The sequence below is a fragment of the Trichinella spiralis genome, assembly GCF_000181795.1.
Source record: "Trichinella spiralis strain ISS 195 chromosome Unknown Scfld6, whole genome shotgun sequence".
Taxonomy (NCBI): domain Eukaryota; kingdom Metazoa; phylum Nematoda; class Enoplea; order Trichinellida; family Trichinellidae; genus Trichinella; species Trichinella spiralis.
In genome coordinates, this window is record NW_003526945.1 from 4,583,767 (window position 1) to 4,598,780 (window position 15,014).

Genomic DNA, 15,014 nt, shown 5'->3' on the forward strand with positions numbered 1-15,014 from the left:
CTCGCCTGAAAAGTGAATGCCAATTTCATAATTAATTTTATTTCCTCGGTTAGTTAATAATTTCTTTCTGTTTTTTTTCGCTGGTAATGATATTTTTTGTTCATCAACATGCCATAATGTAAGAGAATTTGTGGAACAAAACAACTTTCATTGCATTCAAATATCTTCTGTAGTTTTGGCGTAAATTTTTAAATTAAAAATTCTATACCAGCATCAGTATCAAATCAATATTCATATTGATCGTCATAGTGATGATGATGATAATTATTTATCCATCGACTACTCTTGTTTGTATAATTAATAATAAGTAATTTTGACTGATTTTTAATTAGTCCCTAGGGTGTAAAAATCGTTGCCAATCCTACATGACTGAGTACAGTGTTATGCAATCTTTAATTGATTTGTTCATATTAATGTTAATGGATTATTTTATAAAATTTCCGTTTTTCGTGTAGCATAAAATTATAAACTACGAACTCTGAACAATGAATACTACTGTATAAAATATATAAAGAGACGTTAGCAATGATAATAGCAATAATAACTGTTAAAATTGTTAGCTTTCATTCATATGTTTGATATATTTAGCCTATTTTTAACACACAACTGAAAATGTTTGATAAAAATCTTATTTCGTAAAAAAAGTGCAATAGCATATAAAAATAAACGAACAATTAAAATAAACAAACGATATCAAAAGAAAAATATGTACTAAAGATAAATGCTAAATGCAAAATGATAATAAAATATTTATCAGAAGATAAAGTTATTTTCACTTTCAAAAGTAAATAAAACAAGCTCCAATTCTCCAATCAGAAAATTATTAACATTTGCATTTATAAAAGACAATTTTCTTTTCCAAATATCATACATAATAATAATAATACACCGCAATAAATTCAACATAATTCAAAATGGTCAATTAAATTGAAATTTTTTTTAAACAATAATAAAAAGATCTACCAAAGAAATAAAAATGAATACCTACGCAGATAGCTTAATGAATTAACTATTAGCATAAGCATAATTATTAAAATATGAATGGAATAGAACAGATTAATTAGAATGAGGTCAAGCGAAAAATATTCTTTTCCCAGTACAATTAATATTAATGTATATATTTGTTGATGCTTTGTAAAATAGTTGCACATATAAATAGCAAGTCAAAAAATGTAAAAATCATATACAAAAGAAATGGTTATCGGAAAATTAAATTTGATATGCATCAAGTAGAAATTATTTTTGCTTTCATTTTTGTGAGAATATATTTTTGAAAAAAGTTTCAAGCAAAACAAGCTTTATTATTAGTAAAAGTACGAAAATTGAATTCATTTGTACTATTTTGAAGTACAATTTTTCTGGCCTTATTTTTTTCACTTATGGAAGAATAAAAAGATTGCTGCCGTGAAATAAAGTAAATTGTATAGTTGTAATTTTGAAAGATGAAAAAACCACAATTTATATAAGGATAATCATTTTAATTTCACTGCACACAAGTTCGCTTAATAACGTGGTGAATTTTCATAAATTTCATTAATAATAATTTATAAAAGACTGCTGAAAGTTATTGAATCTTTATAAGCGATCCCTTTCATTCGTTGGTAGTTAAATAAAGCGTTTCCTGTTTCAACCTGTCGATGGAACTAGCAAATATTTATTTATTTATTTATTTATTATTAAAGCACAACAATCCGTATATTTGCATCTAGTTTTTTTTAAATGAAATTTGATTGCTGACTGTCAGTCAGCATAATGGAACAATTTTGAAGCTCAATTATGAAGTGTATCCATCAACATTGTGCAGAGCAAACTGCAGCAGCGAAAAAATCATTCAGCAACTCCAGGCACAATTGGAAAACAAGCCTACTGTATATTTTTGTCAATATCAATATCAATTTTGCATTTAAAAAATTCTACTTTCATTTTATCCTATTCATAAACTTTTTCCTTTGCACAAATGATAATGCATTTCTTTGGAACTTTTCAACTTACAATTCTGCCAAAGTGGAAAAGAATATGGAAATGAAATGAACTCAAAAATCCATTTGCTATATTAGCTGAATTTTAATATGAAAGTTTAAGATAAATAAATAAACTGTTTCAGCAAACTTTTTTGGCCGAGTGATAATTGTGCCTGAACATTAAAATTTAACATACAAATTAATTGTTATCAAAGTAGTAATAATTTGACGATGGTGTAAAGTCAATGAACATAACGTGCAAAAATTGTTAAACTTTTCAACAATAAAATAAAGCAAATTTAATACCCCAAAACAAACAATTTACGTAGCACTTTTTATTTAATATGCACCAGCTTGCAAATAAGCTTTTCAGGTAATGAGTTGAAATTTTGAATAGGAAAAAAAAATCTTAAGCTAATTTTTTTGCTTCTAATTTTCCTTTTCCCCTTCTTTTCTAAATTACGATTAATTTTAAATAAAACAGTCGGTCGGTGGTTGAACGGTGCATAGTTTAATTTAATATGTTGTCAATGATGGTTTTACAGAAAAGTGTAAATAAAGAATTATCAGCATGCTGTCACGACTGATCGCTTATAACAGGCTTTGTCGAACGGGGGAAGCACACTGTGTCCGTTTCCAAATAATAGCAAGCTGGTGCACTTCGGGCCGGTTTGCTTGCAAGCACTTTTACAAAATCCCACCTCTTCCTTGTTCCACATTCATTTAGTCTGCTAGTTAGTTAGTCAATTGGCTGCTTATACACTTCACATATAAGCCCTGTTTCACATCAGTACACTATTCCATTTGTCATAGGTAAGTTTGTCACATCTTTTACATTACCACGTTTCGTTTTTTCTTCACTTTTCCTCTTTTTGATAAAGAAAAACAAAACAAAACCATTTTATTAATTATTTATGCAAATTTTGCAACATGCATATTTAGAAACATTAAAATTCAACTTTTTAACAAAAAAGTACAATTGGAATTCTAACATTATTAATAGCTAGCAGAAATTAGCAACGGTTGTTGCTGCAAACAAGTATTTTGTGAACTACTTTGTGCAGTTTTCAGTTTATGATGCAATAAATTTTACATTGCCAAAATAAAATGCGATTTTCAACGCTATTTCTATTTCGTGTTTTAGTGCAAGCAATCAATCGCACGACCAAAATTATATACTAGCTGTTTCAATTTTTTACAATTTACAAACAAAGAAAATTTCTCACTTCTTCACTGATTTTTCTTATGGATGAAATAAGTTTCTTTTACGAGGTACTGTAATAAGTTGCACTGTTGCTAAACTGCTGGATATTCACTGCAAACGTGTCGTTTGAGCGAGCAAATATTTTGGTAAGAATGCCATTTTAAAAACACAAACCACAAAAAATCACGCTCTCCTTTCTGATCATTGTTTAGATTAAATAAGCTTTGGAAGATTATTTTGATGGAAATGCATCGGCTTACTGATTCGCATTACAAATTTCAATCTATTCAATTCTCCACTGATTTGTTCACAATTGAATTCAATTGAAAAATATCAACAACTTTTCACTTCAGTCCACTTTGATCAATTAGCATATTATAGTGTATTTCGCACTGTTATCTATGTATTATGCAAATTTTCGATCTAATAGAGGAAATGCAAAAAAGAAAAATACTTAGTTCTTACTCAAACTTATAATTCAAGCAACTATCCTTTTTAAATCAATATTCAGCTGAAAAATGCTAATGGAAAAATAATAATCGCTTTCACTACAAGCAGCAGATTTATAATTACCATATATAGGTATTTTCTTTTCTTGAACTGAATGAATTCAAGGCTGTTCAGTTGAATGGACTATAGTGATATTGTTAAGATCAAATTATAAAAATTCAAAGAGAAACATTTTTGCAAAGCAATGCTTCAGGCTTTTCTATTACTTAAATGTCATTTGCTAACTTTGCATAATCTCAGATATGAATGATTCTTCTACTGCCGTACCGTTTTGCATTAAATTTCAAAATGCTTTCTTCTCTTACAGTATTACTAAGCTCATTCTCATGGTTGCACCTGGATCATCAAATCAGCTTTTAACAATTCCAACAGTCCTATGAAAAATGTTGTAAAAAAACTCCAAATCCTTTTCTTGTACGTGACATGGTTTTTTAAATGCTTTCAGTTATGCAAACAGAAAACAGTTGTTATTGACTACTGAAAAAAAGCTTTCAAAATTGTGTGTGAGAGAAACTGATTAATTTCATTTCAACGCCTTTTTGCACCGCATTTTTTCACTTCGTGCTTTTACTAAAATAATTATTTTGAAAGCACCCTCTTAAAGAAACCAGCGTTTTTACGCATGCAACAATGGAAACTTCCTTCTGAATCATTATTGAACAGTTATCTAAAAATAATATTTATAACTTCACGTTTGTTTAGTCTCTCTTTGATTTTATTTTTTCTCTTGATAGCACAACAGCTAACTAGCTCAATGTTTGCCTTGATGTGCAGTCATAGCAATGGCATGTTTCTTCAAATCAAGATATGGTTAAGATAATAGCCTGTCCCCAGTGTCTAATATTAAAAGATTAAACAACTAGAAAGTAGCCGTCTGTTTAAATAGATGCCAAAGGCGAGGAAAGCTGTTCCACTGACATGAAATATAACCATATTTTATTTAAAGATAACAACCATCAAGCAGTCACGATGCATTACGTCATACTTGCATGCTTTATATAATTATAATTCAAATGAAACTCGCGTTAGCATGGATGATGATATCATAACAAAAACACTTGATCAAAATTACCAAGATACTATACATGCTCTTGCACCTGTGATTATTCGCCAACTTTGATCTGTTTACCTTGTACTGCTTTTGAGGCACACAACACAACACAATGTACAACAAGTTAAGTAAAATATGACGAAGAAAATGGGTTTCTGAGGAATGTTTGCTACAGTTCTTCACTTTTCATTGGATTTTTTCTCATAAATCAAAATCAATTTCCTTTATTCAATTTATTTCTGAACTGTAATTGAAAACATGTTGAACACGCATTAATAATTTCGAAGGGAAAAAGGTACAGTGTATGAATTTATTATTACTATGTGATGATTTTGTACTTGCCAGACAGTTTTGTCTATCATTTCAAAGGAAGCTTTGTTATAAACTGTTTCAAAAGTTTTAAAAGCATAATCTTCTATTGGGAAACAACTATGAACCACAATTCTGCAAACCTGTTCGCTAAACAAAGTCATAAATATAATGCCATGGCCGCTAATGGTCGTCCTATTACTCATCAAATAGAAGCAGAAGCGAACTAGTCTGCTTCCTTTTGATAAGCAACAAGAATCAACCGCAAATAAATTATCATTCCCTGAGATAACGATGCTTCGCCAACACACTCATAGTTGAAAATTAGAAAATGTAGAATTGCAGTTATTTGTTTAATAGCTGACTGATTTCTAAGTAACGACAATTTCAAAAGAAAAAAGAAAAACATAACTGAAATTTTTGATTAAACCTTCGTTATAGTAATTTTAAAATGTTTATAACAAATAAGCATTAGTTGGAAATCATATTCAACATTTCAATACAGAAAATGCCATATATATATATACATATATCTACAGATGCTATTTTCACAAAACTGTTTTCATGCTAACATTGTCCAATCACGATCACTTGAATTCTAGCAAAGGTGGCAATATTTAGAATTTTTCGTGTTTGAATGAACATTCAACATATTCATATAAGTACTCATATTTGCTGCAACAGAATGCATGAATGACAAGTTTGCAACTAATTATTTCAATTCACTGAGGCTTCAGAAAACTGGCAATCTTGAGCAATGATCATTTTTGGTACATTTAAAAAGATTTAACATTCATTGTTTGTTTTACTCTAAAGTTACTTATTTTTGCCAGTTCCATTATCAGCGTGTTTCTTTTTCATAATTGTCAAGGATACGAATTATTTATGGGTAAATTATAATAACATCTTGCGAGCGAAAATTGCCATCAGTGACATTGCAAACGCAACACTGAATTGATCACCAAATTGTTGAAGCAAGCAGGTGATTAGAGCAAAATATCAAGAGATTTCGTGCTAATACACCTCAAGGTAAAAATTAATCCATTTTCACAAATTCAGTTTCTGAATCAGCATACAGAATTGTTGCATGTTCTTTTTTTTAATTCAAAAGATTATACTTGCATCTGATCATGCAAAAAATATTTCTTGCAATAATTTCTATTTCTGAAGTGATTAACCAAATTAAAACAATTGCTGTTAGGAGGTAAAAAAATTTTACTTGGGATTTTACGTGCCATCGGCTTATTTGTATTGCATATCTGTTTTATTGTTGTTAGCTATTAATGTTCATTATTAACATAGAAATTTTAGAAATAGTTTAAAATCAGCACCAGCGATGAGTGTAAAGTGGAATAATGCAACATTCCATAGCATTTATGGAATAGAACGATTTTGCGGAGAACCTTTGTGGGTAAGTATGTTACCAAAAAGCAATAAACATTTTTCATTTCAGGTAACCGTTTGCTCAGTGAATCTCGTTTTGCTTATTTTATCAATACATTAATTATTTGTAAAGTTGAATTTCATTTCATGGACAACAACATTTTACATCGACCGTATTGGTTTTTTTTTAAATTGAACGAGACTAATTTCACATGAAAATCATCAACCTGATTTCAGTCCTTTCAAACTGTAGCATGCCTTTCAAATTCTGTGACTTTACCGTAATATTTATTGATATATTCAAAATGAAATTTGACGTAAATTGCAAAATTTTCATAACAGTGCAAAAGTTCAAAACAGTATTCATTTGTTATCAATTAGTATTATTTTAGAATCCAGAAATTGTAAATTCTACCACTTTTCCTGAATTTACATCATGCTTTCGCAATACTGTTTTGGTTTGGATTCCACTGCTATTTCTTGCTGTTCTGACACCATTGCAATTGTGCTTTTGCTTACGAAGTCGGCACCTCCCTCTTCCATTTCGACCGTTGCTTGTTTTAAAATTTGTACATGCTTTTTTATTTTTGAAAAATAATATAATGCTTGAAATTAAATAAATTTTACTTTTAGATAACTGCGTGCGGGCTTGTCATTGCAACAGCGGTTTGTTGGATTTCAATGCTAATACTCAAAAAGTCAAGTCAACGCGACATATATGATGCAGATTTTGTAGGTCCACTACTCTTATGCATTTCAATGGTAAGATCAGAAAATTCAAAAAATGAAGAATATAAACAACATATTTTTGTTTAGATTGATCTATTAATTTTACAAATAGCATGCCGTCAAAGAGGTTTCGTTACATCTGGAGTTGTATTTTTATCACTGACTGCATTTGTAATTTGCGGATCGATAGAATTCTCCTACTGGGTTAACCACTCTAAAAGCGTAACTTTTGCTTTCTGTTTCTTTTTTCATCTAATTCAGTATTTTCAATTTATAAAATTGAAGCGTTTAGTGGTAAAATAATTTCGTTTTGCAAACTTTCAGATTCCATCGGAAGAAATGGTTCCCAGAATGAGTTACCTAGTTTATTATGTACTGTTGGTTATTCAATGGTTTTTCTGGTGTTGGGCTGACAAGTCAGCTTCATATGAAACTGTCGACAAAAATTCTGTAAAATCCTCATTTTATATAAAAGTTAATGATTTAAATGTTTTTTTTGTATTTATGTAGAAGGTGTGTCCAGAATATAAATCATCATTTCTTAATCAAACCTTGTTTGAATGGTTCACAGTGTAAGTGTACAACAAAATTTCTTTGCAAAATCAGTATATTCAGTAAAACTTATTTGTATAAGAATTTTAATCAAAAAAGTTATCTACGGTATATGTGCTTTGAAGTGATATTTAATAGTGAATAACATTTGCTGAGCAAATTTTCAATTATTATTCTAGCCTGGCTTACCGAGGTTGGCGTGAGCCACTCACCCAAAACCATATTTGGAATCTAACGGACGATTATTTGTCAAAAACTGTTGTCTCTGATTGGGAATCTAGATGGAATCCCAAGATGAAAAAATATTGGAAAGAAAAAGCAGCCGCTGTTGAAAAAACCTACGAGGTAAATTTCAAAAACCAAAAGGTCCAAGTTATCGCCGAATCAAAAAAGCTGAAAATGCCAGCAGCGCCATCAGTTATAAAAACTTTATTTCAATGTCACAAATGGACTTTTTTCACTTCTCTTCTATTAAAATTTGCAGCAGATACAATTCAGTTTGCCAGTCCACAAATTCTCAGGTGAGCAATGGAACAGTTTTCAACCCAGTGCTTAGCAAATTACATTATTACAAAAAAATAAGTTCTGAAAAAGATTAAACCTTCAATAAATACTGTTTTTTTTTCAAACTGTGCTGAATTCTTTCAGTAATAAAAATTACAATGAAGTTATTCAAACCATTAACATTGAATAATCCCGCGTACTTTTAGCCTGCTGATTAAATTCGTAGAAAATACAAACGAGCCCGTATGGAAAGGTTACTTTTATTCAGTTCTGATGTTTGCGTCCGCACTTATATTTACAGTTTTAACGCAATACCATTTCCACATGGTCTATCAGCTGTCAATTAAGGTTCGATCAACGCTTGTATCAGCGTTATTCACAAAAGTAAGTACATTTTTACTCAGAACATACCTTCCACGCATGCATGCAAATACACTTGCAAAATAAAAATAGCGCAAACAAATATGAAATATTTAATAACTGAGAAATGCTTAATTTCATTCTAATAAAAATTTGAAAAACTATTTTTCAGTGCAAGTAATTTAAGCGGCTAATATTCTTCTATGAATGATAACAATTCTTATTATTCTTATTATTATTATGCTACACAAAACTGCTTGATGAAAATTTTTTAATATTTTAGTCTCTCCGCTTATCAAACGCTGCTAGACGTCAGTCGACCATAGGGGAAGTTGTAAACCTCATGTCTGTTGATGTGCAACGTTTTACCGATGTCGTTCTTTACATTTCTATGATCGGATCAGCACCGTATCAGGTTATTCGATTGAGGCACAATTTCAAAGTATATAAATTTAATGTAAAATTTCACAGATACTTCTATCCGTCTACTTTTTATGGGAAGTTATTGGAGCGTCTGTTTTATCAGGTGTCGGATTTCTTATCCTTCTCATCCCATTAAATTATTTCATTTCAAGCAAACAAAATAAGCTCCAGGTATTTTTTCAGTGAAATGATTCAAATTCCTCTTAAAACGCCATAAATATAACAAAACATTAGGTTTCTCAAATGAAATACAAGGACGAAAGAATGAAATTAGTCAATGAAATTTTGAATGGCATCAAAGTGCTTAAATTATATGCATGGGAAATGGCATTTGGAAAACAAGTGAACAACATTCGAAAAAAGGAACTTGATATACTGAAAACAGCTGCTTATTATCGCGCGGCTACTTCTTTTATCTGGACATGTGCTCCGTTTTTGGTAAAGCTTAATTTATTCATTTTCATCAAATCTATTTCAGTTTTTCCTTTTTATTTAGGTAGCTGTTGTCGTTTTTACCACCTATGTTCTATCAAGTCCTGACAACATTCTTACACCTACAACGGCATTTGTTTCCTTGTCGCTGCTCAACATCCTGCGCTTTCCAATGTCTGTTCTGCCCATGCTTATCTCGTTCGTAGTCCAAGTAAACAAAGCAAAGCGTTTCTGACAGAAATTAATTACTTTGCAAATTGAAATTGTATGATTTAAGAAAATAAGATGCAAAATGTATGAAAACGCAAAAATGTTTTCAACATAAATGCACGCACAACAGCTACAAACTTACGTTTCGTGTAAATGTTTAAATTTAAATTTAAATTATTTATTGTAAATTATAGGCTTTGGTCTCTAATAAAAGAATCAAAAGGTTTCTCATCTCTGAAGAATTAAATTTGGATGCAGTTGATCGAAATGCAAACCAAGGTTTATTTCACAATAATCAGTTTTCCCATATAATCATGTGTAATGGAAGTGTACTAATTATTATATTGCAGATGATGCTATAAAAGTCAATGATGGTGAATTTGCATGGGACAATACGATAGAACGCCCTACTTTGCAAAATATAAATTTTTCTATAAAGCCAGGAGAATTAGTAGCTGTCGTTGGTCAAGTCGGAGCGGGAAAATCATCATTTCTTTCCGCCATTCTCGGAGAAATGGAAAAAAGGAACGGAACCGTTGGAATCAAAGTATGCAAAATTATTCCTTGAATGTATTTATTCACTATAATTTAACCTTTCACCTTTCTGTAATGTCAGAAAAAGAGAGAGAGAGAAAGAGATATGCACATATTTTTTAAACTACTTCAAATATTTCAAAGTTGAACTTTTTATTCATTACATTCTTGATTGCACTTTGGAATTTGAAACATGAATTCGAAACATTGCCATGAATTCAGTTGTTTCAATTTAGCACAGTGAGGCATTTAATAATTTGAAATAGATGTACATTTTTTAATAATACGGCTATTTTGGTTTGATCAAAATGGTCTTTTTGATGACGAATTATTTTCAGGGAAACGTAGCTTATGTTCCTCAACAGGCGTGGATTCAAAATATGACAGTTCGTGAGAATATTCTTTTCAACAAGCCATATCGTTCTGATCTGATGAAAAAAGTGTTGGATGGTTGCAGTTTGAACAGAGATTTGCAATTACTATCCGGCGGAGAAGAAGCTGAAATTGGGGAAAAAGTGTGCTAAAATTGCTATATATATATAAAATTTGCTCCAGGCAAATTTTGTTGTAGGGTGTTAATTTGAGTGGTGGCCAGCGACAGAGGATCAGCTTAGCACGAGCTGTTTATCAAAATGCAGACATCTACCTTTTGGACGATCCACTTTCGGCGGTCGATAGCCATGTGGGTCAGCACATCTTTGAAAATATCATTAGCAACAACGGCTTGCTCAAAAATAAGGTAATTTAACTTGAAAAGCCAAGCCCAAATATTTGCAACTAGCTAGCGTTCATCAACGGTTTCAGACACGAGTGTTCGTCACGCACGGGCTGGGTTATTTGAAAAATGTTGATAAGATAATTGTTCTGAACAATGGAACCATTTCTGAAATCGGCACGTACAATGAACTGCTTTCTCGGAAAGGTGCATTTGCAAAACTGATTGAAACATACATCCAAGAGAGAAATGAAGACGAAACTTTCAGCGACGATGGTAAACCGTGGTTCTTTATTACTTTTCTGCACCAGTTGTTGAGCTTTTCATTGGTTTTTGTTCCTTTTTTTCCACAGAAAATTCAGTTATTGATGAAATAATAGAAGACGCAGCCAAAGTTGATTTGCGTCTTTATGAAAGGTGCAGCATTATTCAATATTTTGATTTGTGTGTGACATGTGAAAAATCATTTATTTTTCTTTCACAGACTAAGTTCCATCAGATCAATATCATCGGTAGGCTCCGATGGAAGTAGAAAAAGAGCCAAGACTAGCAATCAGTTTGACACGGATGACTATGTCAAAGATCATGAAAGGGCATACAGTAAAATGCTGTCAAGCAAAAAGAAACAAAACGAAGGAAAGCTAATTCAAGAAGAGGAGGCTGCTGTGGGAAATGTAAGTAGCGATTCTTTCGACAATTTTAACGTTGTTGAAATTTCGAAACTGAAAAATAAACCAATAAATAAATAAATAGAACTTAATAAGAAAAAGTTTCGAATTTGAATTTTCTCAACTGATATTTTATAAATTCTTTAGATAAAAGCGAAGGTGTATCTAGATTACGTAAAAGCAATCGGCTTTTTTTCAACATTTGTAATTACGATGCTATACATCACAAGCAACGGATTCAGTGTTGGTGCCAGCTTTTGGCTAGCCGATTGGTCATACGATGCAAACAGATATGCAAATGAAACGACATCAACAGATGTTCGACTTGGTATATACGCATCATTAGGAATTTTGCAAGGTATGACAAACAATGATGACATCGTAGCTAAATGATTGATGATGAAAATGAATTCGCGCTGTGCAATTTATAAAAAGAAAATCAAATACGCCTTGTTACAATTCCATATATTTCTCATCATATATTCTCATTAACAGTGACCATGCTAATTTTATAGGGATTTTTATTTTGCTGGCCACAACTCTGCTATCCTATTCTATGGTGCTGGCCAGCAGAGATATACACGAAAGTCTTTTGAACAATTTGCTTCGATCTCCGATGAGCTTTTACGATGTCACTCCGTTGGGGCGTATCTTGAATCGCATAGGAAAGGATATCGACGTTATCGATGATACTTTGCCTCTTACAGTGAGAACTTGGATAATGGCTGGTCTAGGCGTTTTATCAGTACTGCTTGTCATACTTATCAGTACTCCAATATTTGCTGCCGTAATTGTTCCAATAGCAATACTGTATTACTTTTTACAAGTATGATAAGACGTGACACTGCTCTAGACCATAAAAGATAGAAAACTGCTTTTAAATTTTGTAGAAAATCTACATACGCTCTTCACGTCAGCTGAAACGAATTGAATCTGTAACCAGATCTCCTGTCTACAGTCATTTTCAAGAATCACTCACTGGTGCGGCTGTTATTCGCGCTTTCCAAGTTCAAGAACGGTTTATTCTTGAATCAGAGCGACGCCTGGATGAAAACCAAACATCATTTTATCAAAATGAAGTATCGAACAGGTTTGCTTGAACAGAACCACAAACTTTACATCTGTGGATTCATGAGACAATTATTTAGGTGGCTAGCAGTACGGTTGGAATTGATAGGCAACTTTTTAGTGCTCATGGCTGCTATTTTTGCAGTAATCAGTCGTGAAGATAAAATTTCTGCAGGAATTGTTGGTTTATCTGTATCCTATGCTTTACAGGTAAGCAGGTAAAGTTCTTATTACATAAAAGTCTTACAGAAAAATTGCCACAGATTACACAATCAATGAATTATGCGGTTCGCATGACGGGTGATTTAGAAACGAACATAGTTGCTGTGGAACGTACAAACGAGTACATGCACACTCCAACCGAAGTATGTCGAATGCTAATTTGCCTAATTTGAAGTTGAATTTAAAAGTAAAAGATAATTATCGAAATTGTATATCTTGTGCAAAGATTTTGCCAATCACTTCTTGCCAATCTCATACTTTGTTGTGAAATTGTTTTCTAAATAAGTATTAATGAAATTGATACTTGGATTAACCGATCCTTTCTTTTTTGCGCAATTACTTTTGGAATTTACATTTCTATACCTGACAGGAATTCAGAGGAAGCAATCAGAGATATATCATTGTGGAAATTGAAAAATTCTACATTACTCTCTATTTAGGCAGCACTCACGTCTGATGAACGTTTACCGAATGACTGGCCAACAAATGGAACCATCCAATTTTCAGACTACAAACTACGCTATCGAGAAGGGCTCGAGTTATGTCTCAAAGGGATTACTTGCTTGATTCGTGGCGGTGAAAAAATTGGAATTGTCGGACGAACTGGTGCTGGGAAGAGTTCTCTAACACTTGCTCTGTTTCGCATTGTCGAGCCAGCCGGTGGTTCGTTGCTTATAGATAACACAGACATTACAAAAATTGGTCTGCACGATTTGCGTTCAAGATTAACAATCATTCCACAGGTATTATTGCATTTGGCAAAAAATTATTGCTAAGCAGATCTGCTATTATTGCACAGGAACCTGTTCTATTCTGCGGTACTCTGCGAATAAATCTGGACCCTTATGAGGCTTATTCAGATCAAGATATCTGGAGAAATCTTGAACGTGCTCATTTGAAAGCTTTCGTTTCAAGTCTACCCGACAAACTTCAGCACATGATTTCTGAGGGCGGTGAAAATTTGAGGTATGCATTAAGAAATGAGAATATTTTTGATCAAAAAAAAATTGTCCATTTTCGCTTTAATCTAGTGTCGGTCAGAGACAGCTCGTTTGTCTAGCAAGAGCGTTGTTGCGCAAGACGAAAATTCTCATTTTGGATGAAGCAACAGCAGCAGTTGATTTAGAAACTGACGACTTGATTCAGCAAACTATTCGTCTACACTTCTCAGACTGCACTGTATTGACAATTGCACACCGATTGAATACTATCATCGACAATGATCGGTAAATCGACAGTCGACAATTTATTTCATGCTCTAGTCATCTTTTGCGTTTTAGAATTATGGTATTGGATGCTGGTCGCATTGCAGAATTTGAACCCCCACAGCAGCTACTTGATAATAAAAATTCCATATTTTACAGTATGGCAAAGGATGCAGGACTCGTGTAAACTGTTCGGCGACAGTTCAAGAGTTGTGCATAATTTGATGCTTTGTCATAACGTAGTTTGAGGAAAAAGGGTGATTCGATTTACGCAAAGTAATTTTTTGCAAATTCCATAAGTTATAATAATTTATGAATGAATTAAAATGCCAATTTGCATTTACTTGCAAAGAAACTTGTCATCTATTGTTTACTGAACGTGAATTATATCCCTGATTTGAATCAACAGAAAAAATAAAAAACATGCATATTTGCTTTTGCGCATTTTTTAACAAAATTTATATTTGGAAAGCACTGTTTTTTACCAATTTAAAATGTCTTAAAAAGTACAGTAGCTGATGAATAAGCTGAAACCTAATCATAACTAGAATATAAAAAGGCATAAGTGAATGGGAAGTTGTGTTTATCTTGAGTTTCAAAATATCACCGAGTCCAGTAAGCTTAATAATTTATTATTATACGCATGTGCAAAAATGACTCCTGCAAAATGCGAATTGCTAGAAATTAATTTCTTTTAATATACTCAGGAGAAAAAGTTCTCATTATTCAATCAATCATTTGGATACTACAACTCAAGTGCTGTGCTCTACAACGCTGTGCGTACAGAATGCGCATAATACAATTTTGCTAATAAATTATTTGCTTATTGTAAAGTAGCTATAACAGATGATAATACTATGCAAAAGATCAGTTTAACTCTGACACCTGCAGTATTGCTATTTGTTCATGCTTCAAATGTAACTTTTTTATATCTATAATAATATTTTACACATAAATCATTTTGAAACAATACT

At 32.0% G+C, this 15,014-nt stretch overlaps 1 protein-coding gene across 1 annotated transcript; it reads left to right on the forward strand.

Moving 5' to 3' along the window:
• The first annotated feature begins 6,165 nt into the window (after nucleotides 1-6,165).
• On the forward strand, nucleotides 6,166-14,227 carry Tsp_08797 (putative multi drug resistance-associated protein). The gene is made up of 25 exons (XM_003374022.1): nucleotides 6,166-6,239; nucleotides 6,347-6,446; nucleotides 7,052-7,180; nucleotides 7,235-7,441; nucleotides 7,472-7,621; nucleotides 7,658-7,719; nucleotides 7,879-8,220; nucleotides 8,410-8,587; nucleotides 8,847-8,978; nucleotides 9,035-9,157; nucleotides 9,221-9,482; nucleotides 9,979-10,175; nucleotides 10,501-10,677; nucleotides 10,734-10,901; nucleotides 10,967-11,153; nucleotides 11,394-11,551; nucleotides 11,693-11,903; nucleotides 12,061-12,371; nucleotides 12,436-12,635; nucleotides 12,694-12,823; nucleotides 12,877-12,978; nucleotides 13,276-13,578; nucleotides 13,635-13,801; nucleotides 13,867-14,061; nucleotides 14,200-14,227. Exons 1-25 carry the CDS (start codon nucleotides 6,166-6,168, stop codon nucleotides 14,225-14,227), a joined length of 4,293 nt encoding a protein of 1,430 aa, XP_003374070.1.
• Nucleotides 14,228-15,014: the final 787 nt, after the last annotated feature.

Excerpts from the sequence above, each read along its gene's own strand:
- Tsp_08797 (XM_003374022.1), top strand. The coding sequence starts at position 6,166 with ATGCAAAAAATATTTCTTGCAATAATTTCTATTTCTGAAGTGATTAAC. Across the intron at positions 8,221-8,409 it reads GCCAGTCCACAAATTCTCAG|CCTGCTGATTAAATTCGTAG; the intron begins GTGAGCAATGGA and ends GCGTACTTTTAG. Across the intron at positions 11,154-11,393 it reads CGAAACTTTCAGCGACGATG|GCTCCGATGGAAGTAGAAAA; the intron begins GTAAACCGTGGT and ends TATCATCGGTAG.